Source organism: Podarcis pityusensis (assembly GCF_964106645.2).
Source record: "Podarcis pityusensis genome assembly, chromosome: 15".
In the NCBI taxonomy this organism is placed as follows: domain Eukaryota; kingdom Metazoa; phylum Chordata; class Lepidosauria; order Squamata; family Lacertidae; genus Podarcis; species Podarcis pityusensis.
In genome coordinates this window covers 42730022-42746191 of record NC_138040.1, presented here as the reverse complement: position 1 = coordinate 42746191, position 16170 = coordinate 42730022, and the positions used below count along the sequence as shown (strand labels likewise).

The 16170-nt window shown below is 43.8% G+C and overlaps 1 protein-coding gene and 1 long non-coding RNA gene across 2 annotated transcripts in view; both read right to left on the bottom strand.

Annotated features, from left to right (window-relative positions):
• LOXL2 (lysyl oxidase like 2) overlaps positions 1 to 16170 on the bottom strand; it is an 82798-nt gene that overhangs the window by 40030 nt on the left and 26598 nt on the right. The window contains exons 4-5 of the mRNA XM_080982424.1: positions 6279 to 6490; positions 2199 to 2418 (exon numbers count right to left, since the gene is read on the bottom strand). Coding sequence (XP_080838550.1) covers positions 2199 to 2418; positions 6279 to 6490 — 432 coding nt within the window. The remainder of the gene's footprint in view (positions 1 to 2198; positions 2419 to 6278; positions 6491 to 16170) is intronic.
• LOC308463901 lies at positions 9251 to 15806 on the bottom strand. The gene is made up of 3 exons (XR_013979805.1): positions 15735 to 15806; positions 11375 to 11552; positions 9251 to 9337 (listed from the first exon to the last, which is right to left on the bottom strand). It is a non-coding gene; the product is annotated as an uncharacterized lncRNA (long non-coding RNA).

Here is a 16170-nt window from a genome sequence, read left to right as displayed (position 1 = left end):
AAGCTTTGGAAAACAAGAGGTTCAGCGTGGTTGTTACTTTCTTGCAGTGGCGTAGCGTGGGTTGTCAGCACCCGGGGCAAGGCAAGTAATTTGCGCCCCCTAACCCGTGGATTTTAGAGAGCTGCGAGTGCGAGCACGCCCCCTCCAGATGTTGCGTCCGGTGCGGCCGCCCCCCCTGCACCCCCCACGCTACGCCACTGCTTTCTTGCACCATTCACTCTGAATTGGGGTGAGGGGCTAGTTGTTATGAGTAATCATTGGTTAATACCCATGATATCAGCAACGAAACCATCCCTTAATTCCTGGACCACTTTTGCAACTGGATAGATAGATGATAGATAGATAGATAGATAGATAGATAGATAGATAGCAGTTTCAAAGATGGGTTCATACAGTGGTACCTCGGGTTAAGAACTTAATTCGTTCCAGAGTCCATTCTTAACCTGAAACTGTTCTTAACCTGAAGCACCACTTTAGCTAATGGGGCCTCCTGCTGCTGCCACGCCACCACCGCACAATTTCTGTTCCCATCCTGAAGCAAAGTTCTTAACCCAAGGTACTATTTCTGGGTTAGCAGAGTCTGTAACCTGAAGCGTCTGTAACCTGAAGCATCTGTAACCCGAGGTACCACTGTACTGTGGTTGGAGAATCTACTAAGGCAACTGTTGAGAACACTGTTATCCCGTCACTGCATCCCAGAGAGTATGTGTATTCCTACAGCTCTGTAAATAATGCCCAAATATGCACAAGGAATTCATGGAAAGGTGCTATGAGTCACACTGGAATATCTTATCCCATTGCTCATGGTTGTGCAAACTTTCAGCCACATTAACTGTGAAAGAAATAGGCTTAAGCTACAGTGCTGTGGGCACTGATGTACCCAGTTTAATGGCAACAGCTTCCCCCAAGGACATCTGAAGGCTGCCGTTTTGTGATGAGGATACCAAGAGTTTTCTTTTAGAGATCCATAAACCTCTCACATGGTTCACTGAGAGTAAAGGATGTCAACCTGGTGCCCCTCAGCTCCCAAGATGCTGTGGCTGGCTAGAGCTGACAGGAGTTTGCAGAGTCCAAAGCGTCTAGAGGGCTCTAGGTGGACAAAGGCTGATTTACAGTGAAGACATGCTTGAATGCAAGTAATTCAGCGAACAGGACAGCAACAGTCCACTTACTCAGGCCCCAAACTCACCAGATCATGATATCACTGTGCATCTCCCACTAGAAACTTGGCCAGGGAGTGTATGCCCTCTCCATAGCTTAAGAATGTGGGCAGGCATTCTCCCACTGGGAAATTAGCCAGTGTGGTGTAATGGATTAGACACATGCTTGGCCTGGGATTAGGGAGACACTGGTTCAAATCCCTACTCAGCTATGAAAGTCACAGAATCACCTTGGAGAGTCATTAGCTCTCACCATATGAACATAAAAAGGGGAGGGGAGAGAACAATGTATACAACCCTGAGCACCTTGGGGGAAAGGTGGGATATAAATGTAATAAATTAATGAGAGACATTTGAGTCACTGCATCCAACTTGATGCAATCAGAGAATAACTTAGGAGCAGAATAAATGTGAGATGAACGCCACCGCCCGACCTCAGAGCATGGGAAGTCAAACAAAGATTTATAATTTGGCATAACATTTGGACTGTTTGATTATTTTATAATTTGAAATGTTTTTAATGTGGTTTTTATTGGATTGTTAAATTGGAAAACTTAATAAATATGATCCTTATTTTTAAAAAGATGCAATCGGAAAGGTTGTGTGAGCTGGAGACAATCAGGACCAAAGTTGGGTGTGGCTCTTCAGCCACAAGTTGGCTGTCCTTGGATCAGGGGATGGCAAGCAGACATAGTATCTGTGTGGAGTCAGGACTTTCCTGTTGCCTTCATATGTAGATTCAGATAAGAAAACATTTGTCTCAGTCATATCCACACCACTCCACTTTAACAGTCATGGCTAACTGTAGTTTGTCATGAGCTACAGCCCTCAACACCCTTAACAAACTACAGTTCCCAGGATTCTTTGTGGGAAGCCATGTTGTTAAAGTGGTATAAGAGTGATTCAAACGTATGGTGAGGAGTGTTAGCTTAAGCCTTCCACATGAGCCACATGGTTGGTTGAATACCCACAGCTTATTTCAAGCTCCACAAATTTATGCTCCTCAGCAATAGATGAACATATTTCTGTCTCTCTTACCTCGGGTTGGAAAGCTTTTCGGAAACCGCTGTGGCTGCCAGGGGCAAAAGCACGACCAGGGTAGCAGCTCACCACGGCAGGCATCCCATTCTCACATGTTGCGTTCCCACTAGCTGTGCTGATGCGATTGCCCAGTTTGCAGCTGGAAATGTGTGCCTCATTGCCCGTGCAGTCCATGGAATAAGCCCAATAAGTGTGCTTTCTTCTGGCTGCCGTCATCCTTGAAGGAAGGAAGAAACTGGAATCACTGAGAGCCACATGCTGAGATAACAAAAAGTTGTGTTTAGCCAGATTAGTTGAAGCAATAGGTTTGTCCTTATGGGCCAAGTCTTGTGACACTGGTCACATGAAAGCCAGGTAAATTCACACAATCAAATAAGCATATTCATCCAAATGCATATACAGGACTGTCTTGAGCTGAGATACATGAAAGAAACAGGGAAGAAACTTGTTAAGAACACATCTCTTATACATAAAAGAAGAGCTCTTAATTCAGGACCAAGGTTTGAGCTACTTCAATATGGCTTTAAGGATTCAACGTCTTGTATAGCAGGACAGGGGAACCTGTGGTCCTCCAGTTGCTAATGGACTCCAACTCCCATGAGCCCCAACAAGCTTGGCCAATGGCCAGGGACGATGGGAGAGCAAGTCCAACTGAATCTGAAGGGACCTGGGTTCACCATCCCTGCTACGCATGGCAGTGAAAATCTCAGAATGCTGTGTTGTGCAATGCTTTGAGGAAACCTTCCACTCTGCCTAAACCCACAATAGTTTTTTTAAAAGGAATTATCTACTTGTGTCAGCAATTTAGATTGTTAATTGACAAATGCCTGAGTGTTGCTTGATGGAGGCAGCTGCTTGTGGTAGCCAGGATTTTGCTTTGAGGATTGATCTGGTAGTAAGGATTTGACTAGTGCTAGACAGACATTTCACTACAAATCCATGAAAGTAGTTCTATCAGTGGCTATTTGCCATGATAGCTAAAAGAGACTTCCATGTATGCCTCTGAAGCTCAGATACCGCGGGGCCAAGGTAGGGAAGGATGTCAACAGCCCAGGTTCAATCCCTGACTTGCATGGGTCTGGGAAACAGCCCTGACTGAAAACCTGGAGAGCTGCTGCCAGTCAGTGTCAAAAATACTAAGACAGATGGACCAGAAGTCTGACTTGGTATAAGGCAGCTTCCTATGTTTCCCATGGACAATGGTCTTCATGTCCTTCTTGTGGGCTTCCCAGAATCTTCTGGCTGACTAGTGCATGAAACATGATGCTGGACTAAATACACCGTCCAGAAGAGCTCTTCTCAACTTGGATGGCTTTAAAAGATTATCAGACAAATTCATGGAGGGTGCCACTATTCAGTGGCTACTAGCCATGATGGCTATACACTGCCTCCACCATCAAGGTAGCATAAAAACCCTGCTGGATCAGGCCACTAGCTCCTCTAATAGAGCATCTCATTCTCAAAGTGGCTAACCAAAGTGGGAAACTGCAAAACAGGACCTGAGTACAACAACACCATACCAACTTGGGATTCCCCAAAACCACTATTCAGGGATATATGTACTGCCTCTGACAGTGGGAGTAGAATAATAAAAAAGGTAAAGGACCCCTGGACGGTTAAGTCTATGGGGTGTGGAACCCATCTTGCTTTTCAGGCCAAGGGAGCCGGTGTTTGTCCACAGACAGCTTTCTGGGTCACGTGGCCAACAGGACTAAACCGCTTCTGGAGCACGGAGGACTGTGTCAAGTGATAAAGAAGTACTGCTGCAGCACAAAGGTAAACAGTGCCTCCATGCTCTCGGGGGTAGAATATAACCATTGTGACTGGCAGTACATCTTGAATAGCAGTTGCACAAATAGGGTAAGTGCCGTTGAGCTCAGGTCCTCCTCACATCTGGTTGCCCAAAGTGAGAACAGGATGCTGACCTAGATGGTGCTTTCGTCTGATCCAGGGGCCTCTTCTTACGCTCTTATGGTACAAGAATGATTAGGAAAATGGCCTCAAAGAGTTCAGTGAAACGAACAGTAGGATAGGAAACTCCCAGAGCTTTAAAGTTTGTTTTTCCTTTAATTATAAAACTGCACTGTCAAATGCAGAACCCAAATTACATTCCAGGGTGAGAGTTTGGCAGCAAGGACGATGATGAACTAAGTTGTTTTCTTTAGCGAAATGAGGCATCTGGGAATCTTTTGGCTTCCCACCATCATGAAGTTCAGCAGTCTCACGTGGAATGCCTCAGCACGTAAAAGCTGAGGTTACGCTTTGGGAATGAAAATTCTTAGTTCTGTGGGCAAGGGGGGGGTAGGGTTCCTTTTAACCCACAGCCCCCAGAAGTACAGAGTCAGCTTATTGGAGTAGAAACCCAATTTGGAAACTGGTTTCCCAGCTGTGGAAACCACAGTGTCAATGGAAGGCCCCACCCTTGTGGAAAAGGCTATTTACAATATTATGCAGAGTGAAACCAGAGAAATGAGAGGCATGTTAACAGGCTTCAGAGTCACGTGCAAAAAAGACTGGATCCAAGTGACTGGAGACTTTGCTTTCCCTTTAAGGCAGTATGTGAAAATACAAAGGCAGTATTAAGGAACACACTGGGAAAAGAGAGAGCTGCTAGATACCAACCAACATCCCAACATTGGTAGTCTGGGGCTGGGCTCAGCATTTAAAGAAACTCATACATCACATCCCTAGCAAAATGATTCTCCAGCTTTTCTACCTTCAGAGATCTCTATTCCACATCTCCCACAAAAATGACCTCCACTATTACAGAAGGTTCTGTGTCCTGTTTAAATGTGCACACTGAGTTTCATGTCAGGCACATTTAGGATTGCTGAAGATGTAAATCTCAGTTTCTAATTTTTCCAATATTAAGTTCAGTTCAGCACATTTCCATATTAGTTTGCAAATAAAGTCCTCCTTTAAAATTCATCAGCATGTTAGAGCTAATTTCTTCTACTATGCATATCTTGCATGCAATTTTCTCCAATATAATGCATTTTATGATTCCCCCCCCACTAATATGTGCATTTATGTGCACATTTTAGTATGTGCATTTTTATACACGTTGCTAGAACTGCATTGCAAAATTCAGGAAATACAGAAACTTTGCATGGATGAGTAAGTTACTAAATGCTGCATGGGATACAAGCCATTGCCATCAAATGCCAGCCCATAATCTGCCCCCATTTAATCTGGAGATGTTCAGGTGGGGCAGGATGTAGTACTTTGGCACTGTCACTAAACCTCAACTTTTGCAAACCGCTGCTTGTAGGGCAGCAGTGCATGCAGAGTGCAGACTGACAAGATACAATTCATGGTAAGGAGCAGATGACCAGTTATAGATTGACAAGGCACCACATCATGTCAGCACCATGTCAAAAAGAAGCGAGTTCACATGCATCTCCCTCCCCCCCCCCTCTGCCCTTCTTGTGGTGAATTCTTTCACAATGCATCAGGCTTAAATATAAACGGTGAGTTTTAAAGATTCCAAGAGGGGAGGAGAGAACTGGCATAAACATGTGATATTTTGTTCCCATGCACTGGACACAACACCAGGTCACCTGGAAGCACTTATTTACTGATGCCTGTGGAAAAAAACAAAAGCATCTGGACTTTGAAAAAGAAAGAGCCTTTCCATGCTGCTTTACATGATTCTAATCCAGGAGCCTTTCTGTTTTGACTTTTCTCGCTAATGAAGAACAACAAGAAACATAGGCAGTGGAATCCTGTAAGCAGGAACCTCAGTGGGAAACAGCCTTTTGACAAGCCAGAAGAACAAGCAAAAAAACCGCAAATGTTGAGCCTTTGGACCTCCCTCCACGGTTGCCCCACAAATCATGGTCTTCAGGCTGGAAAAACAATACAAACAGTTTCCTAACACAAGCTGTTCTGCAGCTGCCTGGGGGCCTCCCTTGTTATGAAGGAAGTTAAAGGAAGAAAAGAAGCTGCTTAATACATTGACAAGGGGGTGGGGGACACCAAAGCAATTTGCCTAGGTTTTTGCCACCTCATTTGGAAACCTCTAGCTCTAAGCAGGGCCCAAGAACACAACCACCCCCTTTTAAAACCCTCTCTTACTTGTAGACTCTGACATTGTATTTCTTCTCTGATGGAAATCCAAACATGCCACAGACAACACGTGAGTTTTTTGTGGTCCAGTTCCTGTCACAGATTCGTTTCCAGACGCCTCCTTCTTTCACTTCCACGTAACCCTCTGTGACGGGAATGCGACTGCGAAAGGCAGAGAGGATGGGTCGGATCCGGGCATCTTCCACCTGGATGTTCATGTTCTAGGAAAAGGAGTTGGAGACAGTCAAAGGTTTGTTGCTAATCCATTGGCCACAATGCAGATACAAAGCAAGCAAGAAATACATCACAAACAACAGATTTGTTGCGCTGATAAAACAAATATTATTACTATTATATTATTATTATTTATTCAATTTATATACTGCCCTTTATCAAAAGATCCTAGGGCGGTATGGGTGGGTGTACACACACACACACACACACACACACACACACACAGTGCTTTTTTATGAGGGTATGCAGGGATACTCATACCCCTAAACATTTTGTGAATCTTTGTAATTTTGTCCATTTACTGCATTTATTTCCCCCGATTTGAACTATAAAATGGTGGTTTTCTTGAGTCAAAATAAGAGTACCCCTAAACATTTTTTAAAAGAAAAAAGCACTGTATATACCTGTGCATTAACTAAACTAACAACACTAAGTCTTCAACCAGGATTCAAATTGCTGCCTTGAGAGCCTCTGTGCTGATAGTGGGGCATTTGAGGTCTTTTTCCAGTCATGCCTCCCTGCTCCCAGAACTGCTCAGCAAGGCTGTTCTAAAGCCCTGAGGAATTGTAGAAGCCTGGTGAGATGAGACCAGGATGGAAAATCATAAAAACCTTGGCATGTGCCTGGAAGTGATGGTGCACCCAGTGGACTCTTTACATCCAAGGCCTGGACTGGAGATCTGGTCTTGGCTCTAGATTAGGGGTGGGCAATCTTTTTCAGCTGGAGGGCTGCATTCCTTCCTATGGGACCATCCTTGGGCAGCAAGCAAAACTTGGCAGGTCAATTAATGTGACTCTTACTTTTGCATAGTAGGCTACGTTCCAGCCCCACATAAGTCAGAGGTTTCTACACCTACATACCCTGTGCACACACACATTTCTCAATCCTCCACTGAGACAAGCTAGAGGGATGTTTCAATGTCCAAGGACACCTTCCAGCCAAGCAAAAGCACTTGAGGAAAACATGGAGCAGGACCAGTGGGGTGTGTGGCCTGGGAAGGAGAGGAGCTAATGAGAGTCCTGAAGGCCAGATAAGAGAGGCCTGGTGACAGGAGTGAGCCAGCAGTAAATTAAACCGAGCGAGTTGGAGTTAACTCTTTATTAGCAAAAACAGGATTTGCACAGGAGTGTCTGGCCTAATGAGCATAGCAACTCATCTCCAAAAGGTCTTGCCCCCATGAAGCAGTTGCAGGCAGGTCCCTGCCTCCCCACAGCTGCCTAAGTCCCCTCCTCTCCAAGGTTTACTCCAAGCAATCTGAGACTGCGCCTGTGTGAAGCTACCTTCTGCTCCTTCCTCTTCATGCCTCTCCTGTCAAAATAAAAAAAATCCTTCCAATAGCACCTTTAAGACCAACTAAGTTAGTTCTTGGTATGAGCTTTCGTGTGCAAGCACACTTCTTCAGATACACTGAAACAGAAGTTGCCAGGTCCTTCTGTTTCAGTGTATCTGAAGAAGTGTGCTTGCACACGAAAGCTCATACCAAGAACTAACTTAGTTGGTCTTAAAGGTGCTACTGGAAGGATTTTTTTTATTTTGACTATGGCAGACCAACACGGCTACCTATCTATGCCTCTCCTGGTTCTTGGAAACTGGGGGGGGGGGGGGGCGGAGGCAGCAGGAGCTTCTCGCAGCAGCAGAGGAAGACACCTGTGCCTCTTCAACAGCCTGACTCATTTCTGCCTCTTGGCCTCCCTCCTCTCCTGCTTCCACTTCTACCTCTAAGTGTGGACTTCTCTCCATCACAGACTACCTCACCCTGTGCTCAGTAAGCCCTGTTTCCTTTTCAGCTTCCAACACCTCCCCTTCCCCTTCTTCTCTCTCTTCTTCCTCCGACCACTCATTGTTGTCCCACCACCAATCTGAGCCTTCTTCCCTTGGGGGTTCCCCTGCTGGTGCCTCCCTAGCTGTCAACTTTTTTCTTGCGAGGAATCCTATTTGGAATAAGGGAATTTCCCTTTAAAAAAGGGAAACATTGACAGCTATGGGTGCCTCCCACCATTCCTCTGTGTCCAACCAGTCTGTGACATCTGTGGGGCTGCCTTTGGCAGACACAATCTAGACACAATCTACATGTGGGTGACCTGGTCAGGGGTGGGGTTGGTAAGGAGTTTCCTAGACAAGCAACCAGTTAGTGTGTGAACACACACACCCAGCCACTAACTATTGTTGCAGCCCTGTGGCTAAGTGAAAGAAAGAGACTTTTAATGAACTAATTATAACTGAATCATAAACTGGAAATTAAAATAACGCTGCAATTCTAAGCATGAGTTGACTTTCAACTCCATCAAAACTAATACAATTTACTTCAGAGAAAATGTGTTTCAGATGGGAACTATTATTTTAAAATACACCATTATTTTTTTTGCAGGAATCTAACATGTGAAGCAATCTTGCAACCTGATTTACACTACGATTCTGACTTACTCTTCAGTCCTGACTACTGGCTATTCCCACCGATTCTAGCCCAGCTGAGAGGGCTGCCTGGAAACCTTGTTCATGCGCCCCAGAAGGACAGGATACAAACAAGCAGATAAATAAAATTTGCAGGCTAAAATTATGCTGTTTCTGCTTCCAATAGCTATGCCTTGCAAGAGTGGAAAGGGTAGATAGGTTTAACTAGCAATTTCCTAGGATTTCTGTGCTTGCCTTTGTGAAATTAATTCTCCTCTGGAGCACGTCTGGATTTCCCTTCCACTGAATTGATGGGTTATGAGTCATGAAGAGAGACTGATTTTCACATCCAGGGCCTACGTGACAGCAGCAGCATGCAAACCTCACAGGAACTCTGACCCCCAAAAGCTAGAGCAGGCCAGGCAGGGAGGGGGGGCTCATAGCTGCAGAGACAGGCAACAAAAAGGAAGAAAGGGAATCACGGGGGGGGGGGGGCGGCGGCACTGGGACTTTATATAAAGTACCCTAAAGAGCTTGTTTTTCTTTATATACATGGTTTATTTGTCATTATGTCATAACTGTGGAATTTCCCCCTTCCTATTTATAAATATAATACAGTACCTCTGAAAGTGAATTGGGTAGCATTGTGAAAAATAGTTACAATTTTTTAAATCTACTGTAATCAAATGAAAAGAAAAGTTGTTCAAAGTAAGTTGCATATGGCCTCAGCTTCATTAACTTTGAACCCCAAAATCTGGGATCCCCTCAAAACTGGTGCCAAAGTTTTGCAGCCTTTTTGCAGCAAACCCCCTGAATTTTGCAGTGAAAACCCCACATTTTGCAGTGCTCCACAAATGTAGCAATAGACCCTTAAAGCCCCCCGGCAGGGCTGGAGATGGAGCCCTTCCAGCTATGGCCTCCTGACTTGGGAACACTCTTCTCCAGCAGCCCCTGCTCTTCATTAAGTGTAAGGTGAAGCCTCTTACAATCTCTTATGCCTTCCCATATGGCGTTTGTGTTTCTGTTGCTGCTTATGGCTGCCTTATAGCTCTGTCCTTTTAACATGAGCAACATGGGGCTATACAAGAGCGGAAGGGGAGAACGCTGTTGCTGTTTCTTTTTACTACTACACTGTGCACCGTAAAATGAAGAGCAAGATCAGACACTTATTGAATGTCTTTTTATTACATTTATATCTTGCTTTTGATTCAAGGAGCTTGTTATTTAATAAATAAAAATAACAGAATCACAGAAACGTAGAGCTGGAGGGGACCCCAAGGGTCTGCAATACAGGAACCACAGCTAAATGAGGTTCTTTCTCCTCTGCTATTTTATCCTCACAAAAACAGCATTTGGCTCAAGGCCACCCAGAGAGTTTCATGGGTGAATGGGGGATTTTGTTGGAAGCTGCCCAGAGTGGCTGGGGAAGCCCAGCCAAATGGGTGGGGTATAAATTAATAATAATGAAATAATAATAATAATAATAATAATAATAATAATAATAATAATAATAGTCTCCCAAGTCCAATGTTCTAACCACTACTCCATGCTGACTCTCTCTATGAAGTGCTCTATAACATATACATTTTTGGACAGTTTGTATATAAACTGAATATGGAAAGATGGGCTCAATGTGGCACCTCCTTTCTCCCCCTTTCCCAGCATCTAATGGTGGTTTTACCCAGCCCTTGTTTTCTCATGGGGCGTTTCCAACAATCATGCCGTAGTTTGGCTGTTTGAAGTTTCCACCATCTGCCCATGATAGGCAGGCAACACATGCAATTGAGTGGGGGGGGCACACTTTTGCCTAAAGTCAGTTCACCATCATGCAAACAGGTCATAAGTTATCTGAATTTTTGTACCATATGTTGATTTAGTCAAAAATTGCCTGTTTTCCCTACAAGTAGTCATGCAAATAAATATTGACCCCTCTGAACATTAAAGTCACTGAATTCAAACATTTGTTCCAAGGATTCAGCTAAATTTTCCAGATTAATATAACTACTTTCCTTCTCTTCTTCGCCATAGATTTCCACATTTGGTGTTCTCCGAAACCAGGCAAAGCTCTGGTTCAGCAGAATGTCAAAGACAGAAAATGATGAGTCCCATCCCCAAGCAGAACGAGTTGGACGGGACAATCCTATCAATCCACTTTAGCTGCAGAGTTGTAAACAGTTGTCTGGACTCCCTGAAGCTACAGCATAAACCTGATCCCTTCCGAGAGGAAACGGGCCAACTATATCCATATTCTGCTGGAAAAGTCCCTATAGCTCAAGTGGAAAACTAGTGATTCTCCAAATGTTGTTGTATTCCAGCTGCTATCAGCCCCCAAGCAGCAAGGCATCCTCAGGGATGATGAGAGTTGTAATTCAGCAACATCTGGAGGGTCACGGGTCCTTCATCCCTCCCCAACTGCAAAGCCTCATTACTAGAAGAGGCAAATGCAGGGTGACCTTACTTTATATTAGTTCATAACTCACACAGTCTTTGGTCTCTATCTGCTGGATCACCCATCGCGCTACCTTCTGCTCCTCTGCCTGTACCTTAGCAACACAAGTGTCCTTATGATGCAGTCTTGTTTTATGGCCGATTGCTGCTGGAACTGGCTGAAGTCGTCTGCTTTTCGGTATTAAACAACCCCGCCTCCCGCTTTAATATCTGAATGGTGAAAAAGAAACAACCCCATCACAGATACTCCGTCCCCTAAAATATATTCAGTGAATACCTGGAGATATTGGTCTTAGCACTAAAGAATTTCAGAAGCAAGCCCTGAAAAACACTTCAAGATTGCAACCATGTGAGCACCCTTCCGTGTTGGCCAGGCATTGCCTTCAGGCAAGTAGCTGAAAGCAGAATTAAAAGAGAAGTTGTACACTTAGAGTGATAACTTTCTGCATAGCCAAAGTCCTTCTAAAGTGTTTAGTCACAATTAAGATCCCTTGCAACATTAATTAAAAGTTTTCTTTTTGCAAGATTACTTCCCGGTTCAGTGCAGCTGGGAGATTATAGTGATTAACTATCCTTTAATTAGCCAATCTTTGTTATCTGCTGTGGCAGTGAAGGCTTCAATTTCTGGAATCTTCTCATTTTTTCTTTTATTTCTTTTAAGGGAGGACAGAAAGTAGCTGAACAGAAAGCACAAAAAGGAAAAGAAATGGCACAACATGCAAGGAGGAAGCTTTAAATTACAAACACAGTAGCCCCCAAAAGCCTTAATTATGCTTTGCCTTTCCACACTAGACAGGATGCTGCTGCAAATGTAACATTTTACTGCAAAAAACCACTAGCAAACCATGGATTACATCTGAAAAAATACATGAAGACAACAGAAAAACCACTGCAATGCAAAAATCTAGCTACAACACAGTGAATGCTTCATAAAAAGTGAGTAAATAGATGATTAAACTGCCAGAGAAAAGTTTAGTGTGAAAGCCACCCTGATCTTTCTGCTTTATAGGCAAACATGTCAGGCTTATATACTAACAATTGTAGCTAGTGAAATCACTTTTAAATTGGCCTTGAGAAATGAGTTCCCAACACATTGGGTATTGGTGTAAAAGGAAAAAATGCCACTCTGGGAAATTTCCCCTGCTTCTGTCGCACGCCAGTCCTTGTTTCTCTTCCTTAAAGTTTCTAGTATAAAAAAGAAGATTCATGTACTGCAAAAAGAAATTAAAATAATAATAATCCATCCCTCTTTTGTTCTGATTTTCATCCTGTGTTGGCTAATAACACATATGAACAATTTCATCAGCAATATTTCATAGCTTTTATCCTCAGAGGATATTTGAGTCTGCTAATGGTTTTACCAGGTCAGCACAACATTTAAGGTCTGCCAGAAAAGCTAACTTAAGCCTTTGCCCCATTTTCTTTCCTGCTTCCCAGTTCAACTTCATACAGGCACACAGTTTGCACACCTATAAAACAAAATAGTCCCACTAGATCTGCTTGTGTGGTTACATTGACTAAAACAATGGTGTAAAAGATATCAGTTGAGTGTTTTGCCAGACTAAATACTATTTTTCATCCTGGAAAATGAATTTCTGTCGCTAAGGGAAATGGGGGGCCCCATTTTAACTTTTTTGTCAGAGCTACGTTGTTTAGCTGATTCATCAATTATAATCAATTTAATTTAAAACAATAAGATTGACTAAAAAGTGTCAGCAGATTTTGTTTTTCAAATCAAACTCTTTTAAAAAGGGGAAGGACTGTGATTCCATGAATGGCTATGTGGTTCAGTGGGACAGCACATGCTTCATGTGCAAAATCTCCCAGGTACAAAATGTCCCACTGGCATCTACAGGAAGATGGAAAATGCCCCTGCCTGAAACCTGGAGGGCTACTGCCAGCCAGTGTGGACAATACTGAGCTCGATGGGGCAGTGCCATGGACTGGTTGGATGAAGAGGAGTGTTGGCAGGCACCAGCAGAGAAACCCCAAGGACACCCCCAGGGGAAGAAGGCTCAGAGCCCAGGGATTGGTGGTGGGACAACGATGAGTGGTCAGAGGGAGAAGACTGGGAGGATGAGGTGTCAGAAGTTGAAGAGGTAACAGGGTTTAGTGAGCAGGAAGAAGCTGGGGCACAGAGCAGCCCTGATTTAGAGGCTGGAGAGGATTGAGGGCCAAGAGACAGAGTTGAGTCAAGCTGCTGGAGAATCCAGGGAGTCTCCCCCACCTGCTGCTACAGGGTTCCCTCCCCCCTGGTCCCCCCAAACATGCAGAGAAATGAAGAGGGTGGAGCAGTGGGAGACAAGACGGTGGAGCCTTAGGCTGCTGGGGAAGGAAATGGGGGAAGAGGGGTCTTAGAGAGCGGTGGGAAGGCAGAGACCTTCAGTCCTCACAACTGTCACATTGGGGCAAGTTGCTCTCATCACTAGGACGGCACTGTTTCATTTCTTTAAATAAAGCAGTAATTTCACTGATGTTGGGGCTTTATTATTTTATTGCTGACCTCTCCCTGGCTTTAGCCCCTGACAGACAGTTTCCTATACTCTACTAAGGTCCTAAACTGCAAATCTTTAAAAAGGCATTCCTTTCTGTGTGTGAAAGCCTAATGTATTTTCTAATTCCCTGCTGTGATATGTGTGCTTTAGAAGTATAGCTTTCTAATATTCATTTTTATGTAGATATAACTGATATAATCAAGCAATTAACTAATAATGCAATCCCATGCATGTCTACTCAGACATAAGTCCTATTGGGTTCAATGAAGCTTACTCCCTGTTGGCACAGGATAGCAGCCTCAAACTCTTATAATTAATCAATTTCCATTTCTTTACATTGGGTATAAGTCCTCTTTATTATTATATTCTGTCATGTGTTTATGTTGTGCATCAGTTAGATTGTCAACAGCAATGGGTTAAAATAAGCATTAAATCTTTTTAACAAACTAACAAAAATATCCTTCCAGTAGCACCTTTAAGACCAACTAAGTTAGTTCTTGGTATGAGCTTTCGTGTGCAAGCACACTTCTTCAGATACACTGAAACAGAAGTTGCCAGATCCTTCTATATAGTGAGAAGGTGGGGAGGGGTATTACTCAGAAGGGTGGTGGGAATGGGAGATTGGCAGATAGCTGAGATGAGCCTGCTGACGACTCTTAACGACTGTAATAGGTCTAACAGGAAAAGGCAAGGGGTGAGAAGGTGAGAAATGGCTTAGTCATGTATAATGGGATAAGAATCCAATGTCTTTGTTCAAACCAGGTCTCTCCATGGTTTTAAGTTTGGTAATGAGTTGCAATTCAGCAGCTTCTCTTTCCAGTCTATTTCTGAAATTCCTTTGTAGTAAAACAGCTACTTTGAGATCTTGTATAGAATGTCCTGGGAGACTGAAGTGTTCTCCTACTGGTTTCTCTGTTTTGTGATTCTTGATGTCAGATTTATGTCCATTTATTCTTTGGCGTAAGGTTTGGCCTGTTTGTCCAATATAGAGAGATTTTTTTTTATTTTAACAAAAATATGTCAAAGAATTGCCAGTTGCCCTGGGTGAGTTTGGATAATTTCCTTCCGTTTTTAAAGTTCTTTAATGGCATTTAAATTGAAAGCCCATTGTGATAACGTTTAGGTATAAGCTGAAGCAAGTGTTATATTGCAGTAGATCTGAGCTATTCTCTCCATGAAGCCAAAGAAAATAAAAGACGAACTTAACCTGAAAGCTGGAACAATATCTGTTCGAGCTTCGTCCATGGTATTTATGTGCTTGTGCCAAAGATGGAGCAACTGGTTAGGTTTGCTTCCTGATTTACAGCCGTGCTTTTGTGCCTTTGCCAACTGCAGAACAGGCAGAAACTCAAAAGGCAGAGAGGTATTTTTCATGGAAATGCAACTGAATTCCTCATGTCCCATAACTGTTAAAGATGCTAGCCTTCCCAGAAAGCAAATGATAGCAGTCATATAATTGATTCAGACATCAGTTTCTTCAGCTAGATTAACGTTATCAGGTCCAGTGTTAGCAGCAAGCATCGTTGATCAGTTGCTGGCCTCCCAGTACACCCTCCTCAGCACAGTCCACCACTTAACGTCTGCTCTGGTCTCTCCTTAAAAGGAACATCCATATCAGTTCCAAGCAGAGGCCAGCTAGCTTTTCAAGTTGGCTACCATGTTTTTGTGGTGGCAGCCATGATTTTCTCACTACAATGTCTTGGTAGCCAACTCAACCTGGGGGAAGTTGACGAAGGAAAAACATGCTGGTGCCACAAAGGCAAGGCCCCCAGGCCACTACAAGTCCTAACTAGCGGGCCAAGCATTGTTTCAGGAATGCCACTGTCCACACTTTACTGGGGGCTCCCTCACCCTTGGCAGTAGACCTGAACTTGAAGTCTAGATACCAGTATTTCACCTGCACTGACTGATAGCCCAGAGAATCAGAGCACAGCATCTTTGAATCTGCAGCTCTCAACAATTCAGCAACAGAAGCCTTGGTATGTTCTGGAACTTTCCTACTTTTATCTGTTCCTGCAGGCTCTCCCAGTCCCTGACTTACTTCAAGCCCTTCCATCTGAATGCCGGCAACCCAATGCTTTTTTGCCTCATACTTGATTATTCTTCCGAAGCCCTCAGTTCCCATCCTGTCTTCCTTGCTTTGCCCTGACATGAACTACCATTGTGGAATTTGCCTGCACCAACACTGGAACAACATCTGTCCTTGAAGTGACTCATGTTATAGTCTCCTGCCATTTACACAACTTGGCAGTCAGCCTCTAGAGCAAGGCTGGTTACAGCTGTTTGTTGGCCACGCTCCTGGCAAGCCTTCACCTGATATGTGGAACATCCTC